Here is a 16,176-nt window from a genome sequence, read left to right on the forward strand (position 1 = left end):
CAAAATTTGCAGAAACTACAAAATGGACCTAAAAAAAACAAAATGCAGTATTTGCACTTTGGCTGTGTAATTACTGCATGCTGGCTTTTGTTTTGCGGCACTGGCTGCAGTATCTGCACTCTGGGTAATCAGTGTGCTGTAGGACTCCTCACATATTTGAATGTATTAAATTGTAAATTAATGTAGTAATATTTATTCATTTTAAGATAGATATTAATAGTACTCGGCTGGAGAAAGTTAGCAAAACTCAGAAACCCTTGATTCCTCTAAGATATGGACTGCAAATAATAACTTAATAATAACTTAAGTAAAACATTTATTTTTTAAAAACAAACTGGATCAGAAAGCTGAGGGAACACATTTTGTTGGTAGATACTGCACTTTCTCTGAAGATTATCCAAAGGCAAAGTACAGTGTCTGCAGTTTTTAGGTATTGCGTGGGTTGTATGACAATTATTTTTTTGGGGTAATCAGCCTAAAAAGACATCAAATGAAAGAATTAGACCTTTCCTGTCTGTTTTACAGTTTGCCTTCCAGCCTGAAAATTCTCTTTTCTCAGCTTCGGTGCCTCTGCAGTTACTGTACTCTGCCTATTTAGGATGCAGGAATCATAAGTCATACAATGTCACTATACTGATCCCATATCGGTCAGGCTAGACTTACTTGTGCTGTAATATTATGTATACCTCTGCAACTCTTTTTTTTTTGATGGTATTCTCCTCTGAGCTGGTCGAGTGGCCTAATTGAAAGTATTCAATAGACGATTTATTGGCAGGATAACATTAGCTTACTGGCACACATCAAAGTTACATTTGCCAGTTGGAGCCGACTGAAGCGTTGAAACCTAAACTGAAGTGAAAACACAGCACAGCACCTATTGAGGTGTTAATAGAAGAGATTCAACAGCAGGATCAAGGTGACAACACCCACAGACATCACAGTGTCATCACAGTGGTTTTATAATGGAAATTATAAACCCCATGAATGATGAGTAAAGGAAAGGAATTCAGGAACACATATGAATGCAATGCTATAATTTTTTTTTTTTTTTTTTTTTTTTTAACTATTTTACTGCTCAGCCAAAATGCAGAAGCTGATTTTGTTTGTGCTTAAATTTGGGCTGCAGTTGACCAATTAGATTTAATTGGGTGAAAAACAGACAAGTTATAATTCATCCTTGTTTTTCCCCTTCTTTTTTTTACACGGTTAATTACGCTGTGTATATTTCAAAGATGGGGTGAAAATATGGATACTGGATTGATTATAGATATCTGAGAACCACAAAAACATGTCACCCTAAGGGACAACTATGTGAATTCTTCTGTGCTGTTATTTGCTGTTTTTGCACCATAAATTGAAGCTAATTGGGCGACAGTAAGGCTGAGTCGGTGCAACACTAATATGACTGAAGGATCATTGGTTTAAAATCGCTATTTGGGGAAAATCCTGCCGGAGTGAATGTGAAGCATTCATTCCTCTTCAGTAAATGCCCTTAGAGTAATGTTATGCGATACAAAGAACTTTGGATTGGCCTAGTGAAGCTGCCCAGTGGTCACCAGCTCAGCATACAGTTAGGTCAATAAGTATTTCGACAAATTTCATGACAAGTTAAGCAGATAAAAGATCTGGAGTTGATTCCAAGTTGAAAATTCGCATTTGGTAGCTGTTCATGGGAAATCTCAATATGCGGCCCTAGATGTGTTGATGCAAGTGGAGGAGGCCATCACTAGGCTGGAAAAAAAAACAAAAAACTTATAAGACAGGTGGCAGAAACTTTAGGAGTGGCCAAATCAACAATTTCGCAGTGCAGATGGATAATGAACCAAAACATTCTGTGAAAGCAGCCCAAGAGCTTCTCAAGGCAAAGAAATGGAATATTCTTCAATGGCCAAGTCAGTCACCTGACCTCAACCCAAATGAGCATGCTTTTCACTTACCGAAGACAAAACTGAGGGCAGAGAGACCCACAAACAAGCAGCAACTGGAGCTGGCTGCAGTAAAGGCCAGGCAAAGCATCTCAAGGGAGGAAACTCAGTATTTTGGGGATGTCCATGGTTCAAACCTTCAGGCAGTCATTGACTGCAAACAAGTTTCATCAAGTATTTAAAATAATCCTTATATTTATAATTATGCTGGTTTGTCCAGTTACTTTTGAGATTTAATTCAACCCCTTGAATTAAATCTGAAAGTATTCACTTCAACCACATCTTGATGGCATTGTTTTAAATGGTGGTGTACAGAGGCAAATTATGAAAACTTTATCACTATCTAAATGCTTATTGACCTAACAGTATGTGGTGGGACTGGACCACCAAGACTGTTGTGCCCTGCGGCATGCATACTTAAAAATAACACTCCATTTGGTGGTTAGCACTAAACACAACTTAGAGCTGTCATTAGTTTTAGATATTAGGTCATAAATCAAATTATTATATATTAAATATTAGATATTAGTAAAATTTTAACCTTATGCTACTAGATTAAAAATTAAGGGATCACCAATGTAACTACAGTTCATCATGAGGGGGACACTATCTGTACCAAATTTCATGGCAATTCCTCCAATAGTTGTCAAGACATCCACCTCATGGGGGCAGCAAATAAATAAATAAATAAATCAGGGGAGCACCAAAGTCAATATAGGTGCAAAATGGGAGGAACTTTTTAGAGCATACCTAATTGCAGAAGTAAAAGTCCCATTCGTATTTCCCATAGAGAGTATTCTGTGTGTCACAGCTGGAGCCCCTCTACAGCTTGGATTGGCACAAGACTCTCTCAGTTCAATCGTCAGTCCAAATGATTAACAGCTTTGTTAGAAGATATCGGATTCCATGATAAAAAGTCGAAGGTACAAGCTTGTGTATATAAAATCTTCGGGGTAGAAGTTAAGTATAACTCCCAAGGTGTATTTAGGAGAGAAACATCCCATCACAGAGCTTACAATTCTGTCAAGTGAGCTGCTAACGGTGAGCGAGAGCTAATGATCATGGTTTGTTAACAACTGCAATGATGAAGCGTTTGAATTCCCTCCTATTCCGATTCGTGCCTCTGACTGGCTTCTCAATAGCAACGGCCCCCAAGGCTCATGGGTATCATAGTATTTAGACCTGTCCACTGTGGCTAAATGAGGAACAAAACACGACTTCTCACAACCACAAGTTCAAATAATTAAAACTGGTTACCATAACATAAACCTATGTGATTGTTACATTATCCGGACGATCTTGTGTTTCTGAGTTCAATAACACAAATGATGTAGCTTTCAGAACCAGTGGCCCCCTCCCACTTCACAACTCTGTAGGATTCAGAGTTGCCTCAGTGCCCCATGGATATCTGAACAAAAGCCCTTTGCACTCTGTCAAGTAGTAGTTGAGATATTTCATTAAAAACTAAATATGTCATCCTTACGATGATTCTCAAGGAAACGTGAGGGGGTCACCAAGGCCACCATGCTTAATCTTCTGGGTACCATGAATGTCTGTACAAATCTTCATGAAATTTCCAATCTATTCAGTAGTTGCTGAGAAATATCAGGGTCGTACCAGAGTGGTGTACTCACAGCATGACACTGCCATCCCGAGCCACACCACTAGCATGAGTGAAATAGTTTAAGTAAACTTGCCAGAATATTAAATGTACTGGTTGCATGAAAGCCATGTAACATCACTGATCAAATATTTGGTAAGATTGAAGTTGCCCGTCACTTCTGGAAAATAGATTTTTTGCGCAATTCAGACCGTCTCCCAATCGCTTGGATGTGACAGTTTCTTCAAGGTCTTTGCAATGTAACTGCCATAAATTCATTCTTTGGTAATGATATTCATTGAAATATTTAGAGGCATTCTACTGTCTTTCATATGGTAAGTTATTTGGTCCGTTGTACCATGGTGGATGGGGAAATGCACTTCTGAAGTAATATACTCAGCACATTAGGGGCCTCTGATTAAAGTAGATAACTGCTAGAAACATACAAACTTAGACTCCCAAACATTTTAGACCTTCTAGACGGTGACTTGTTGAAACACGAGTGAAAGTTTAAATTTCCAATTCAGCAATTCATAAATGAAAGATAAACAAGTCTTTAAATAAAGCACTGGATGCTGGCTCCGGGACACCAATTTGTCCAGTTTGCTGCACTGATGCCACACAAATGCTCACAGGGACATCAGTCCACACAAAGACTTGTCTTCATCATTCAGATGATTCATGCGCTGCCGCAGTGGAAGTGTGCCTTTATTGTCTCGGCTGATCAAGTTGACAGACAGTAATGAAATGAGTGACAGAAGATATCCCAGCATAGCGCTCAGCCTCCACACATAAAGCAATCCAGAGTCCCCGTCCACGGGAAGTGAAGGAAAGGAGTTTATATCAATAAATTAATTAGGTGCTAAAAATCTTCCACAAAACCTATCAGGCCTTTGGTCCATTTGCAGTTTAATCTCTGTGCCCTTTTGCTGCTTCCCAAATGACCCGCGACATTTGTTCTCACCGGTGCGTCACTGCATCGTCCCTCTCACAGCCCCTGACGCATGGTCTATTCATTGCACACAGTCTTGATTTGTGCTTTTTAGGATTCCTTTCTTAAACCCCATGATATATTTTATTTGAAACTCTCGGTTTTCAAGGCTAGGGACCCTCAAATCTGCCCCATCACTAATCTGAGCTGCGTGTTCAAATCTAGTTGACTGGGGTGTCCAGGTGGTCCAGTGAGCTAAGATTAGGGCTGCAACTAATGATTATGTTCACTATTGATTAATCTGCTGATAAATGCTGTGATTAATCAATTTGTTTGGCCAACAGATTGTGCAAAAAAAAAAAAAACTGAATAACGTCTATCACATTTCCCTAAAGCCTCATCCTCAAATTTCTTGCTTTGTCTGACCAACAGTCCAAAACCCAAAGATATCCAGTATACAGTGACATAAAAAAAGAGAAAAGAAACAAATCTTCACATTGGAGAAGCTGCACCCAGAGAATTCTTGGCGTCTTTGCTAGAAAAATTACGAACAATGATTGATTAATCTTCTAGGAATCCATTAATAGACAAATCATTTCAGTTCTAAGACTCATACTATATTCACTGTTCAAATCAGGCCATGTAGTCTTTGTTGCATTTACCTGTCTTTCGTTACGTCACCTGTTATTCTTTACTGTGATGTGATTGTTCAATCAAGACAGAAAATAACAATTCTGGTTCGACAAAAGGCAAAAATGTGGGGATAAAACTAGACCTCCATACATACAGCAAAAGACCACATTTTTTATTTTGCAAATACAAGAATCAATGGCCACAATATGAATTGCGTGTTACATTGTGCTTTTGAGAAATGTTGAGATAGCTCCTCTCTTGTAAAGAATAAAAGCTGGCGGAGACAGAACAGCTAAGTAATGAAGAATGGCTGTAGCCGCTATGGATTTTTCAAATCGTCTGGGTTGAAGCTCCTGACATTTAGTATAACACACACAATTTTTCACCGTATCGCCCGTGCAGAAAATGACAAAGTGTGCACAAACTCATCGGGGAAGACACCGACCAGGGGCGAAAGCTGCACTGACTACTACAGATTGTACAGAGGGGGATGTGATCAAAATGTGGTTGTGGAAGATCACACACTGAGCCAAAGGCCAATATCACATGACTGTAGTATGACTGTTAACTTTATATAAAAAGCATCTTGCGATCATTACCCTGCACATTTCTGTAATTTTCTCTACACCTCATTCATATTTCTTCTTGAGAATCCACAGCGTGACCATTTTTGTCCAATATTTCCAATGTGCAGCCATACCCGGTAAACTCAGAGAGCTTGTCATGATACCAGTTAAAGCCAAGTCATTTCACTGTAGAATTGCTGGGGAGACAGAGACACCCTCTGGTCCATTTCTGCCTGTTACTGCAGTCAGCTTGGGCTACTTTATTTTCTGATGAAAATTTGGATTGCGTTTCCTCTAATCAACATATTTTGACATTTAAATAAGGACATTAAGTGACATACAGTTTCAGTATTCAATTACAGTGCTCAGTGAACATTTTTATGTCATATTTCAGCCCAATTATCAACATTTCTACTGCTCTGATTGTAAGACAAATACTAATCAATGGATCATCAGATTGTGGCAGAATACATCCTACCTTGTTTTACAATTGAGTGCCACTGGCTGCTCCAGTGGAAATCATATCAACTTAGAGGCAGTCACAGCGCTCTGAACACTCACACTCACTCCACCTGCATAGTCGATAAATATCAACATCCATGTCATCAGAGGAAGCAGAGGAGTGAAAGGACAGATAGAAATGAACAGATAAAGACGGGGGGGGGGGGGGGGGTAAACAAGGCCATCAGGGAAATAAGTCCAGTCATTTCCATATGTGTATCTCCGAGCTAGGGTTTAACTAGCTGTACATAAAGACAAGCCTGTGTGGGAGAGGTTCCGTTTAATCATAGCTATGAATGTTCAGCAGGAAACCTACCGGGAGGAGAAACTTGTTAATTAAGATCTTGATCCTACAGAGGTCTGAGGTGTCTGTTACAACTTCAAGCTCTACGTTTTTTTGTTGTTGTTTTTTTTTTATGGGATATTTTATTTGCTTATGCAGGCCACACTTTAATGAGGTTTGTGCACTGTTGACATTTGTGGGAGCCACCAACCATCCAGCATATATAGAGAATTATCTGGAAAATGGAGTACAGATATTCAGAGAACACAGTCTACCAAGATTTCACCAGAAGTCATTATTCTTTTATTCGTGAGAAGAACTTTAAGGGACCTAAGTATTATTTTGATTCATGGATTGTTTGGCTGAATTGCTGCAACATCAATTTCCCCACTAAAATAATCAGTTGTAACTGCAAGTGTGTGTTTCTGTCTGATTTGGTAACTTTATCATTTAATTAACCTTTCTTGATATATTTATTTGCCAGACACAGATGTGGAAATTATATGCATCTTCTAAGACTTTCACTCAGTGGGTTCTCCATCAAATACTGGGATCTCATTTGTTATTTCACTTTTTTTGTCACTTCCTTGACTGAATCTCATTTTAATTGTTACTTTTTTTGTAAGATGCATTCGTAAGCCTATTTAAAAAAAAAAAAAAAAAAAAAAAACTATTTTTTTTATAGCTTTATATATTACAGGACTGCAACTAGAAATTATTTTCATTATTGATTCATTTAGAAGTCATTTTCTTGATTAATCTATTAATTGTCAGCCTATAAAAAGGCAAATGTGTTGTTTTGTCTGACTAACAGTCAAAAATCAAAATTGTTCCATTTACTATCACAAACTAACAAAACCTGTAAATTTTAACGTTTGAGAGGATGGAACCAGTGAATTTTGGCACTTTTTCTTTAAAAAACTACTCAAAACTATTAACTGACTAACAAAATAGTGACCAGTTCATTTTCTGTCAACTATTTGTTTTAGGTCTAATGTACTGTATGTATTAACATTTCATTGAGAATCACGGGCCTTGATAATGTTCTATCTAATGAGTGCCCAATAAGTCATTTCCCTCCCTTTTTATCACAAGTTTGCCACTAAAGGTGACTTTGATCAACCAACTCCTCTGCTCATTGGTTTACCTGAGTCATGTGAGGACTGGTGAAGACTTTGTCAACTAGTTGAATAATGGAGTCACAGTAACATTTGTGTGGGAAATTTCTTCAGGAAAATGTACTGTCGAGCCGTTTAAAAGACTTGTCACGGACAAACAGGACTTGTATGTAATCTTTGCATTTGTTTTGGCCCTTGGATAGCAGTGAATTGTGTTACACTGTAAAATTAGCGAAGCTTGAAATGATTGAAATACAAGTGTCCGGTCTCTATCGCAATCAGATTAAAACAAGCGCTATCGAGTTATCGTTTTGATCCTACGCGTCATTGTCCAGCGAATAATTCATTTTTAGCTTCATGAAATAAGACCAGACTCGTTTGCACCTTTCAGCCTGTCGTGAGCTGATTTTCCATGAGGTGCTTGTGATCACTCGGCTGCAAAGGTTTCAAAAGAAAGCGCACTGACTGTCCACCACAACCAAAGCCTCCATCTCACACACAATTGCACAGAGGACCAATTTTAGAAAGCGTCTGTGTAGTTGGAGATTTATTTTTACCTTTCCTAATGACAACAGCTTCGATTCGGTCTCTGAATTCCAGACAGTTCTGTGGATTTTAGAGCTAGGTTTCTACTACTTAATGGGCTAAAAGCAAGTCTACTTAAACATTGTGGTCACATATTAATTTGACATGATTTATGTAAGAAGTTCTGATGTATGTTAGCTCAGTTTGTGACTGCATTTCTGACTTAATATTTATTGGCTCAACATTTTTAGCCTCTCTTTTTTTCTGTCATTTCTTTAAAAAAAATAAAAATAAAAACATAGAGCTCAGTGACAGAGGGTACTAATTTAATCAACTTTGACTTGAGTTGAAGACTCAAGTCACCACAGAATTCTTAACAACGTAGAGCACGTTGGATACTTTTGAGCGCTTTCATTCAAAGTAACCAATTCACCAAGGAGATTGCACTGTTGTTTCAAAGAGAGAACTGTTGTTAATTTCATCCAAACCTTTAGGGTAGTCAAATATGCAGCAAGGTCACAAATGAAATGGGTTCTTGTGCAGAATGTTTAAGAGTGTTAAATTTGCTAGAAGTTAAAATGCTACACAGCTGTTTTGTTCCTAATTTTTTACTTCAGCTAGATCAAGAGTAAAAAAAAAAAACCAAAAAAACAACAACACATGAACATTAAATAAGGGGCCAATTAAAATACATTAGAAATTATTTGCATTTATTTAATCTTCAGATCTTTACCTTTGTTGTCTTTGTGAATATCTTTTGACAAAACTAAACACATACATCATCTGTGTAAACAAACCTAGGCTGTTCATGTTGACGCTTTGTTTGGCAAACGTCCAGTAGATGTGATATGAGAGCTGCATGAAAAAGTCCATGTTGGGGCAGCCGTCAATGTCCATTTCCCTGCTCAGCTTTCATCTGCCTCCAGGTTAATATTGTTACCAAACTTGGCATAAAGCTGGACCTTCAGATCACCCAACACTTGCTGTATCGCTGACACCTGTTCCTCGAGGTTTTTGACCTCTTGCTCCAGTGCTTCCTGATTACAGAACATGGAAACGTCAATTATATGAGAGCCACTGCAATTTCCCCACAGAAGGCAAGCAACAACAGGGTTAAGAAATTTATATTAACAATAAATGAGACTTTTAGTAGCTGCGTCATCAAAAACACATTCTGAAGGCAGGATAGTTAAAGAAAAAAACTTAAAAGGACTATGTGTATCAATGTGCATGAGATTATAATCAGCGGATATAATGAGTGAGCTGTTTTAAACACATTTTTCATTCACTGTGTGTAGCAAACTACTCCACATCAGTCAGCCCTGAGGAAGATCTCAAGCGCCCCTTTGTGGAAACTGCCATCTGGCTAAACAATGTCTTCTGACAAAGAGGTCTGAGCCCGAGCCCGCCTGGGGCAGTGGTGTTGTTCTGTTCTATTCAGACTGTGGTCTGATGGGCTATTCAATCTCACCTGCACGTACATTTAAAGGAGCAGTTCTACATTTTGTGAAATGCACTTTTTTGCTTTCTTGCTGCGAGTTAGAGGAGAAGATTTTTACCACTCTAATTCTGGAGTCTTGTTGTCGTAACTGTGTTTACGGGCATATTTACAGTATGTACATATTCTGCTTCCATCAGTAAATACAATCTGATATCGAGGTGAGCCAACATTGCACATTTGCAACTCTGAAAACATCTTAACCTTTGTCATTTCTGTCTGCTAAAGACCTGTAAAGCTGTTGAACTCCCCCTTTAAACTTCCCATCTGTACCTGATATAGAGCCAATCTGGAACTAAAAACTTTGTACTTTTTCTAAGGCCGTAAAACAGACATTTTTAAGTGGGTATTCAACAGTGTTGTGTGTCCTTGGCAGGACACATTTTGGAAATTGGCACTTTTGATTGAACTCATCAAAAATGGAATTGTGTTTCACTTTTTGACAACAAGCTGTTACAGTTTACAAAATCTATTACAAGTTTGGATATTGTGTTACACATTTTAAATCAACAAATTTATTCATATATTATATATATTTGTACATACATTTTTTTTTTACAGTACATTTACAGAAAAAGAGTGGTAGGTCTAAATGAATGGGCATTGAGCGGTATCGGTCCAGTATCTGTCCAGGCAATGTAAGTAATTATCGACTACATTACTGCCACATTTGTGGCTGGAGAGGTTTTGTGCATACCTTAACTATTTCATTGACAACTTAGTACACCTACACATCAGCAATTCTTTTGGGCCATCACACAGCATCAAAGTGAGAGAAGTCCGGAAGTGAACAAGCACTATGCTAACAAACACCGTGCCAGGAGAAGATGCTATTTCTTAAGAGCATTGCGATCTGCGATAAGACTGTGCAGGACTAACACATCTGCAGAGTCCAGAGAGGAAGCCGGAACTTTAATATTTTGAGAGACTGTTTCCCTGGCGCTGTTCACTGCTGCCACCAGTTTGGGTTAGCACTGGCTTTATGCCATGGGGGTTGGTAGCCAAATTATAATTAATCAATAATTTAACTCTTTAATGTTCATGTGTGCAAGATAGCTTGTCTATTTTCTAATCTGTTGCCTACTGGTTGAAAATTAAGTCTATTTGCAAATCTGATGATGCTTGTCAAGTAGAAGCACAGGGAATGGTGATGATAAAAAGTGTTGACTGTCTGTGATTGCATTTGAAGTTCACTTTTGGTCACAAATGTGATGAAATAATAATTAAAACTATGAATAGCGGTGAGTTGCATAGGATTTTAGTTGCACTATGTTATCGGCTTATGATGACGGGGTTTCTGTAGATAGAATTTACAGATGTCCCCTAAATGCCTCACATGCAGACTACCGGTAGAGGCTACAATTTACAGATGTTCCCTAAACGTCTCCCATGCAGACTATCGGTAGATGCTAGTTAGCCGGCTTCACACACAGAAGTGTGTGTGTGTGTGTGTGTGTGTGGGAGGGTGTTTTAGTCTACATGGACTGGCCGCCGAAGTAAAGCCTGTGTGTGGGAAACGCTGTGTTGTACAACCTAGACCTTAGTGTAATGTGTAATCAGCAGCTATTCGCTGATTTAAAATGGTCTGACAGGTCAATAGGTGCTTTTTTTTTTTTTTTTTTAAATCAAAAATGCTATATTTTTGCTTAGGTAATCCCACACCAGAGGCAGGAATCTCTGCAAAAAATTAAAAATTAATGATTAAAAAATATATATCATAACTTAATAGAAAGCATATACTGTGGCTCTTTTTTCAATCTACTTTGGTCATGAGAAAAAAAAAGTAATTTATTTAAATAAAAAAAGCTCTGAAAATATTTGCCTCCAAGCAATGCTTCATTCTGTTTTGCTTGAATGGATTATGATCTAATATCACTTCACAGCAATTTGATCAAAGATTATCAGATCAGGAAAATGTTGGTAACAAATACACAAACCACACAAACTTCAGTTGCCAGGATGGGGACAAAATACAGCTCGTGATCCGACATTTTGTTTTATTAAGTAAGATTAGGGTAAAATTTTTAAAAATAAAAAACTACAAACATATGAGTGAACTCATTTTATTTTTGCTTTATTTTCTGTCATACTGTCATTTTTTTTTAACTGATTCGCTTTAACATTTAACTTTTTCTAGAGGCTAACTTCTAATCAAATGGGTTTTCTGCATCTATCATGTTAAATCCTCCCCCAGAGTCCATTAACTTGATGATTTTGGCTTAAGAGGATCTTTTACTGATGATTACAAGTCTGAAGAGCGGACAAAGTATTAATAAACATACCTTTGCAGCTTCCAGCATCTCTTGTGTTTCTTCCTGGGTGTGACTGATAAAGATATCCCCAATTTGATAAGGGATCAATAGAGAGTCATCGTCTATCATCATTAGGTCATCACTGGCATCCTGTAAATTCTGCAGCGATTTCTGCACGGAGACATTAGCAGAAATTACAGAGTGTCAACGAAGGCTGTGAACAGATTAGTATTGGTAATTTAGCAGCTGCAGTGCTCTTCAGACCACACTTAACCGTGACTCATCTGAACAAACTGCGTTTCAAAGGAGTCAGTAAATGTTGATTCAACTTCATGGTCACTTCGGAGGCTGTAATCTGCAGTGCTGATGAATTATATAGTTTTACACTGAGAGGTGCTTCCAGTATTTTTTACTGCCAATTTATATCAGTAAGGTAGTGTAAATATTAGAAAAACATTTCAGTAAATCAATAAAGTTCAACAGTACCACAATTACACATAAAGAAAAAAAATAACCAAAATAACCATAATGTTGAATCAATGCCTCTCTTAAACAATTTCAATAAACACTTTATAAACATTATAACCCTCATGAAAATAGGACTTCTGTTTTAATTACTCCTGGCTAGATGTGCCAAATAAACTGGCCAATGAAGGCGAGTACATTATCAATAGAATATCAATCTGCTAAACAGACTCACAATTGTATGAGGAGTATCGGGTCTTAACAAAATATTATTATTCACAAACACCATTACAATTATCAAAATTTGTAAACTTAGCTGACAACACAGTGAAGCCTGACTCTGTGATGTGACTTTATTCACAAGTCACGGTACTTACTTTCTTTGCCTCTATTTCACTTTTCAGCTCTGTCATCCGACTCGTGTTCCTGGCGAATTTATTGATCTTCTGCTGGTCTTCAAAAGTGACATTCACATCTTCAACCGCCTGCAAACAAGGGGGAAATTAGCAGTGGTGGAAGATGTTCTCAGATCCTTTTACTTAAATAAAAGTACAATGTAAAAATAATCCAGTCTAATTAAAGTCCCGCATTCAGAATCTTACTTGAGTAAAAATATGTAAGTATTATTAGCAAAATGTACTTGAATAAAATAATAAAAGTAAAAGTACTCACTATGCAGGCAAAATAGCCTCTGTTGTGTTAAGAACAAATAGACTTGGGCCTTTGTCACTCTATTTTAGTCATAAAATGCTAAGAGACTGACTGACAAATTGTTGGTTTTGATATTTTCATGGGATTTGTTGACTAAAACAAAAATATAGAAAAATATCGGCCTTACCCTTCATTGTTTTTGCACTAATCTCTTAAAAAAAAAAAAATCTGCCGCCTTGCTTGATTTTGCTCACCTTTAGATTTTCTTAATAAATTCACTTTTAGCAGTAGGTAGAAAAAAAATGAAAAAATTTGTGTAATCACAAAACACTGACATCACTGAGGGACCACAAAAATACAAACATCTGTAAAATGTAATGCACACCAATACACCAGCCTTGGAATAAATACATTGAGTAGTATCTTGACTGAATCAAGTGGTATGTTTTTGAGGCTTAAGTGTTTTTTGTTTTGTTTTTAAAAATTGGACAGGATTATATTGAGAGGTGTTTATAATATTTTGACCACCTCATTTACACTACGTGCTGCTTATGGAGCAGAAAAAAAATGATACCTTATAATATAATGCAATCCAATACAACAATATATGTATTTATTTGTGATGTGACCAATCAATCAACTAATTATTTCATCTTCAGCTACTTGTCTATCCTGTTTGGTGGTTTAATTTGTAACAAAGCACTGTATTTTAAAAGAACTGAACATGTTTTGTATGCAAGTAAAATTGATCTGTAATGTAATTTGTAATTTAAGTTACCAAATAAATGCAGTGTTGTTAAAAGGACAATATCTCCTTCTGACATGCAGTGGAAGTATCAAGTGTCATGAAATTGAAATAATCACGTTAAGTACATGTACCTCAACTCTGTACCCAAACACAGTACTGTGGAAACTGTGGAAATTAGTTAATTCCATGGTTAAGGTTCTTGTTAGCTAGTTAAACCAAACATAACAAACACGTATAACACAAAATAAGAATGGTCAGCTAACGCTAACGTTAGCTAGCAAGTGGTGTCCTGTCACCGTTGTCGAATACCACAGCGCTCGTTTAGCTAAGTTACCATCATCATCATTATTGTTGTTATTATTATCATTATTAATAATATCGTTGTTATTAGAGTTGCGAACTCTCAGCCAGGACTGACAGTTGACAGTCAAGTAATCGCAGGATAAATCTAGCTACCGCATTAGCACTTAAGCTAACACTTAACGGTAGATGCTATCACTGAGCTGAGCTACACGAGGGCGTGACTGGGGTTTTAATCTACCACTGACACCGGGAATTGTGGCTGTTTTTTTCCACATGCAGTTCTGCGCGTCTTTATGTGCGACCCCAGACTTAAAAGCAACGGAATGCCCCGAAAACACGATAGATGTTTTTTAAAATATATTTGTTTTTTTTTTTTACTTACAACAGGTCCCTTCATAGTGGCTGCCATCTTGGCTTCCTCGACTGCACAAAGACAGGGCGACTGAACGCGACAATATACCTATACCGCCATCTAGCGGGATAGAAAATCTGGAGTGTTACAGTAAAATGCCACAGTCAAAATGTTTAATTTTGTCAGTTTTTATCCATTTAACAGCTTATTCTGTTTGTCCCCTCGATTGCACAGCTGCTTTGCAAATAAACCAGGTTTAATGTAGCATGAAACTTGGCCCTTAACTTACAGCTGAAAACTAACTGAGCTATGGCATTTAATCCATTTCACCAGAGGTTGACAATTAATCTAGTTTGGTTTACAGTTGTAATTAATTATCTGAAGAAATGTGCAAACTTGCTTAGAATATTTCAAAATAGTTATTGCATCAACCGGAACTACGGCTCCGTAAATATTTCTACAGCAAACAGTACTGCACCCAAGCTCAAATATTTACTGAATACATCAGCAAAGCTAGAACACCATTAATTCAATTTAGACTGTGAATCTAATGAAAAGTATCACCTCGAACGTGGGGAAGTGCTGTGACCCAGTGTGTCTGCAAGCTGGGCAGTATCGTGAGTATTCCTACTGTGTTGACTTCAGTTGATATGTCGTTTCTTCCACCTAGTCTCAAAATCAATGGCCTCTCTGTAAGGGTCGTGCCGCTAATAAAACTAGTAGGCTGTCGTGCGTTGGTAGATCATCGAGAGTTTGCTAGAGGTCTCTCAGCCGTGAGCCTTGCATGAAGTCAGAAGTGCACGATCCAAACAGGGGAATCCAACTCCCACCTCAGTGTGCAAGCTATAGGCTACAATTGGGACATTGTGTTCGAGGATTCCAAGCCGTGAAGTAATACATGTAGTAAATACAGCAGGGTAAAACACAGATAGGCTGCTTTGTAGCCTGTTTGATTTGCATAAACAGGCTTGGGTTGTTTGAGGTTAAAGGAGTAAAACAAAAGGAGTGTTAGGGAGCTTTAATCGGCATGATCTCTGCACGTTTACTCACAGAACTAACAAACAAGACATGAAGCTGAGAATAATGAAAGAAGGGATAAATCAAATGATGAACGACTCTCAGTTTACCTTTGATAACCGAGTGCCTCTCAGCTAGGTCTGTGTGTATTGATGCATTGACAGGCCCTCAAAGACATTTAAATGTGACTATGTGGAGGCATTTAAAGACAGATGATTTCATTACAGAGTTGTTTGTCTGTCCTGATTAACTGTGATAATAAAGCAGATGCTTGCTCCTTGCAACTCAAAAAAGCTTTTTTTTTTTTAATCAAATAATATCAAAGCAATACAGTAGATATTTTAAGGCACATGTCACTTTAATTTTTTAATTGCCTCGGTATCAACAACATCTGAATCTGATTTTTAAAACAACCCTGAGTATAATGACCTAAATGATGAAATGTTTAAAGTTTTCTCTTCAAAATCATAACAACAGGGTTAAAGGAACAGGGTTGTAAGTGCAACATTTTTTTTTTTTTTTTTGCTTTTGGCAGTGTGGGAGCGCGCCACACCAACATCCTTAATACACATCCTGTTAATTCTCGGCTACATTTGTCAACAAAACTGTGATGCACCGTCTTATCATAGTGCACTTGATTAGAGTGTAACCTCATTATGATCTTGTCGGGGTATTTTCAGAGAATTCACAGGGAGATTATCGTGAGCTAATCATGTGTTTTCACCGAGAGCACCAGCAGTCTTTTGGGCAGATGGCAGGTCCAATAGGGCGGATGGCGGGCTTTTCACTGGAGGAAATCCAATTGTTA

At 37.6% G+C, this 16,176-nt stretch overlaps 1 protein-coding gene across 1 annotated transcript; it reads right to left on the minus strand.

Moving 5' to 3' along the window:
• Positions 1–8,387: 8,387 nt before the first annotated feature.
• pfdn4 (prefoldin subunit 4) lies at positions 8,388–14,492 on the minus strand. Its single transcript, XM_040153734.1, has 4 exons — positions 14,382–14,492; positions 12,675–12,782; positions 11,863–12,003; positions 8,388–9,119 (listed from the first exon to the last, which is right to left on the minus strand). Exons 1-4 carry the CDS (start codon positions 14,406–14,408, stop codon positions 8,988–8,990), a joined length of 408 nt encoding a protein of 135 aa, XP_040009668.1. The 5' UTR covers positions 14,409–14,492; the 3' UTR covers positions 8,388–8,987.
• Positions 14,493–16,176: the final 1,684 nt, after the last annotated feature.

This window comes from Xiphias gladius, chromosome 18, assembly GCF_016859285.1.
Source record: "Xiphias gladius isolate SHS-SW01 ecotype Sanya breed wild chromosome 18, ASM1685928v1, whole genome shotgun sequence".
Lineage (NCBI taxonomy): Eukaryota > Metazoa > Chordata > Actinopteri > Istiophoriformes > Xiphiidae > Xiphias > Xiphias gladius.

Coding starts and splice junctions, on each gene's coding strand:
- pfdn4 (XM_040153734.1), bottom strand. CDS start 14,408: ATGGCAGCCACTATGAAGGGACCTGTT. Junction 12,004..12,674: donor GTGAAATAGAGGCAAAGAAA/GTAAGTACCGTG, acceptor GTCTCCGTGCAG/AAATCGCTGCAGAATTTACA. Junction 9,120..11,862: donor AGATGCTGGAAGCTGCAAAG/GTATGTTTATTA, acceptor TTCTGTAATCAG/GAAGCACTGGAGCAAGAGGT.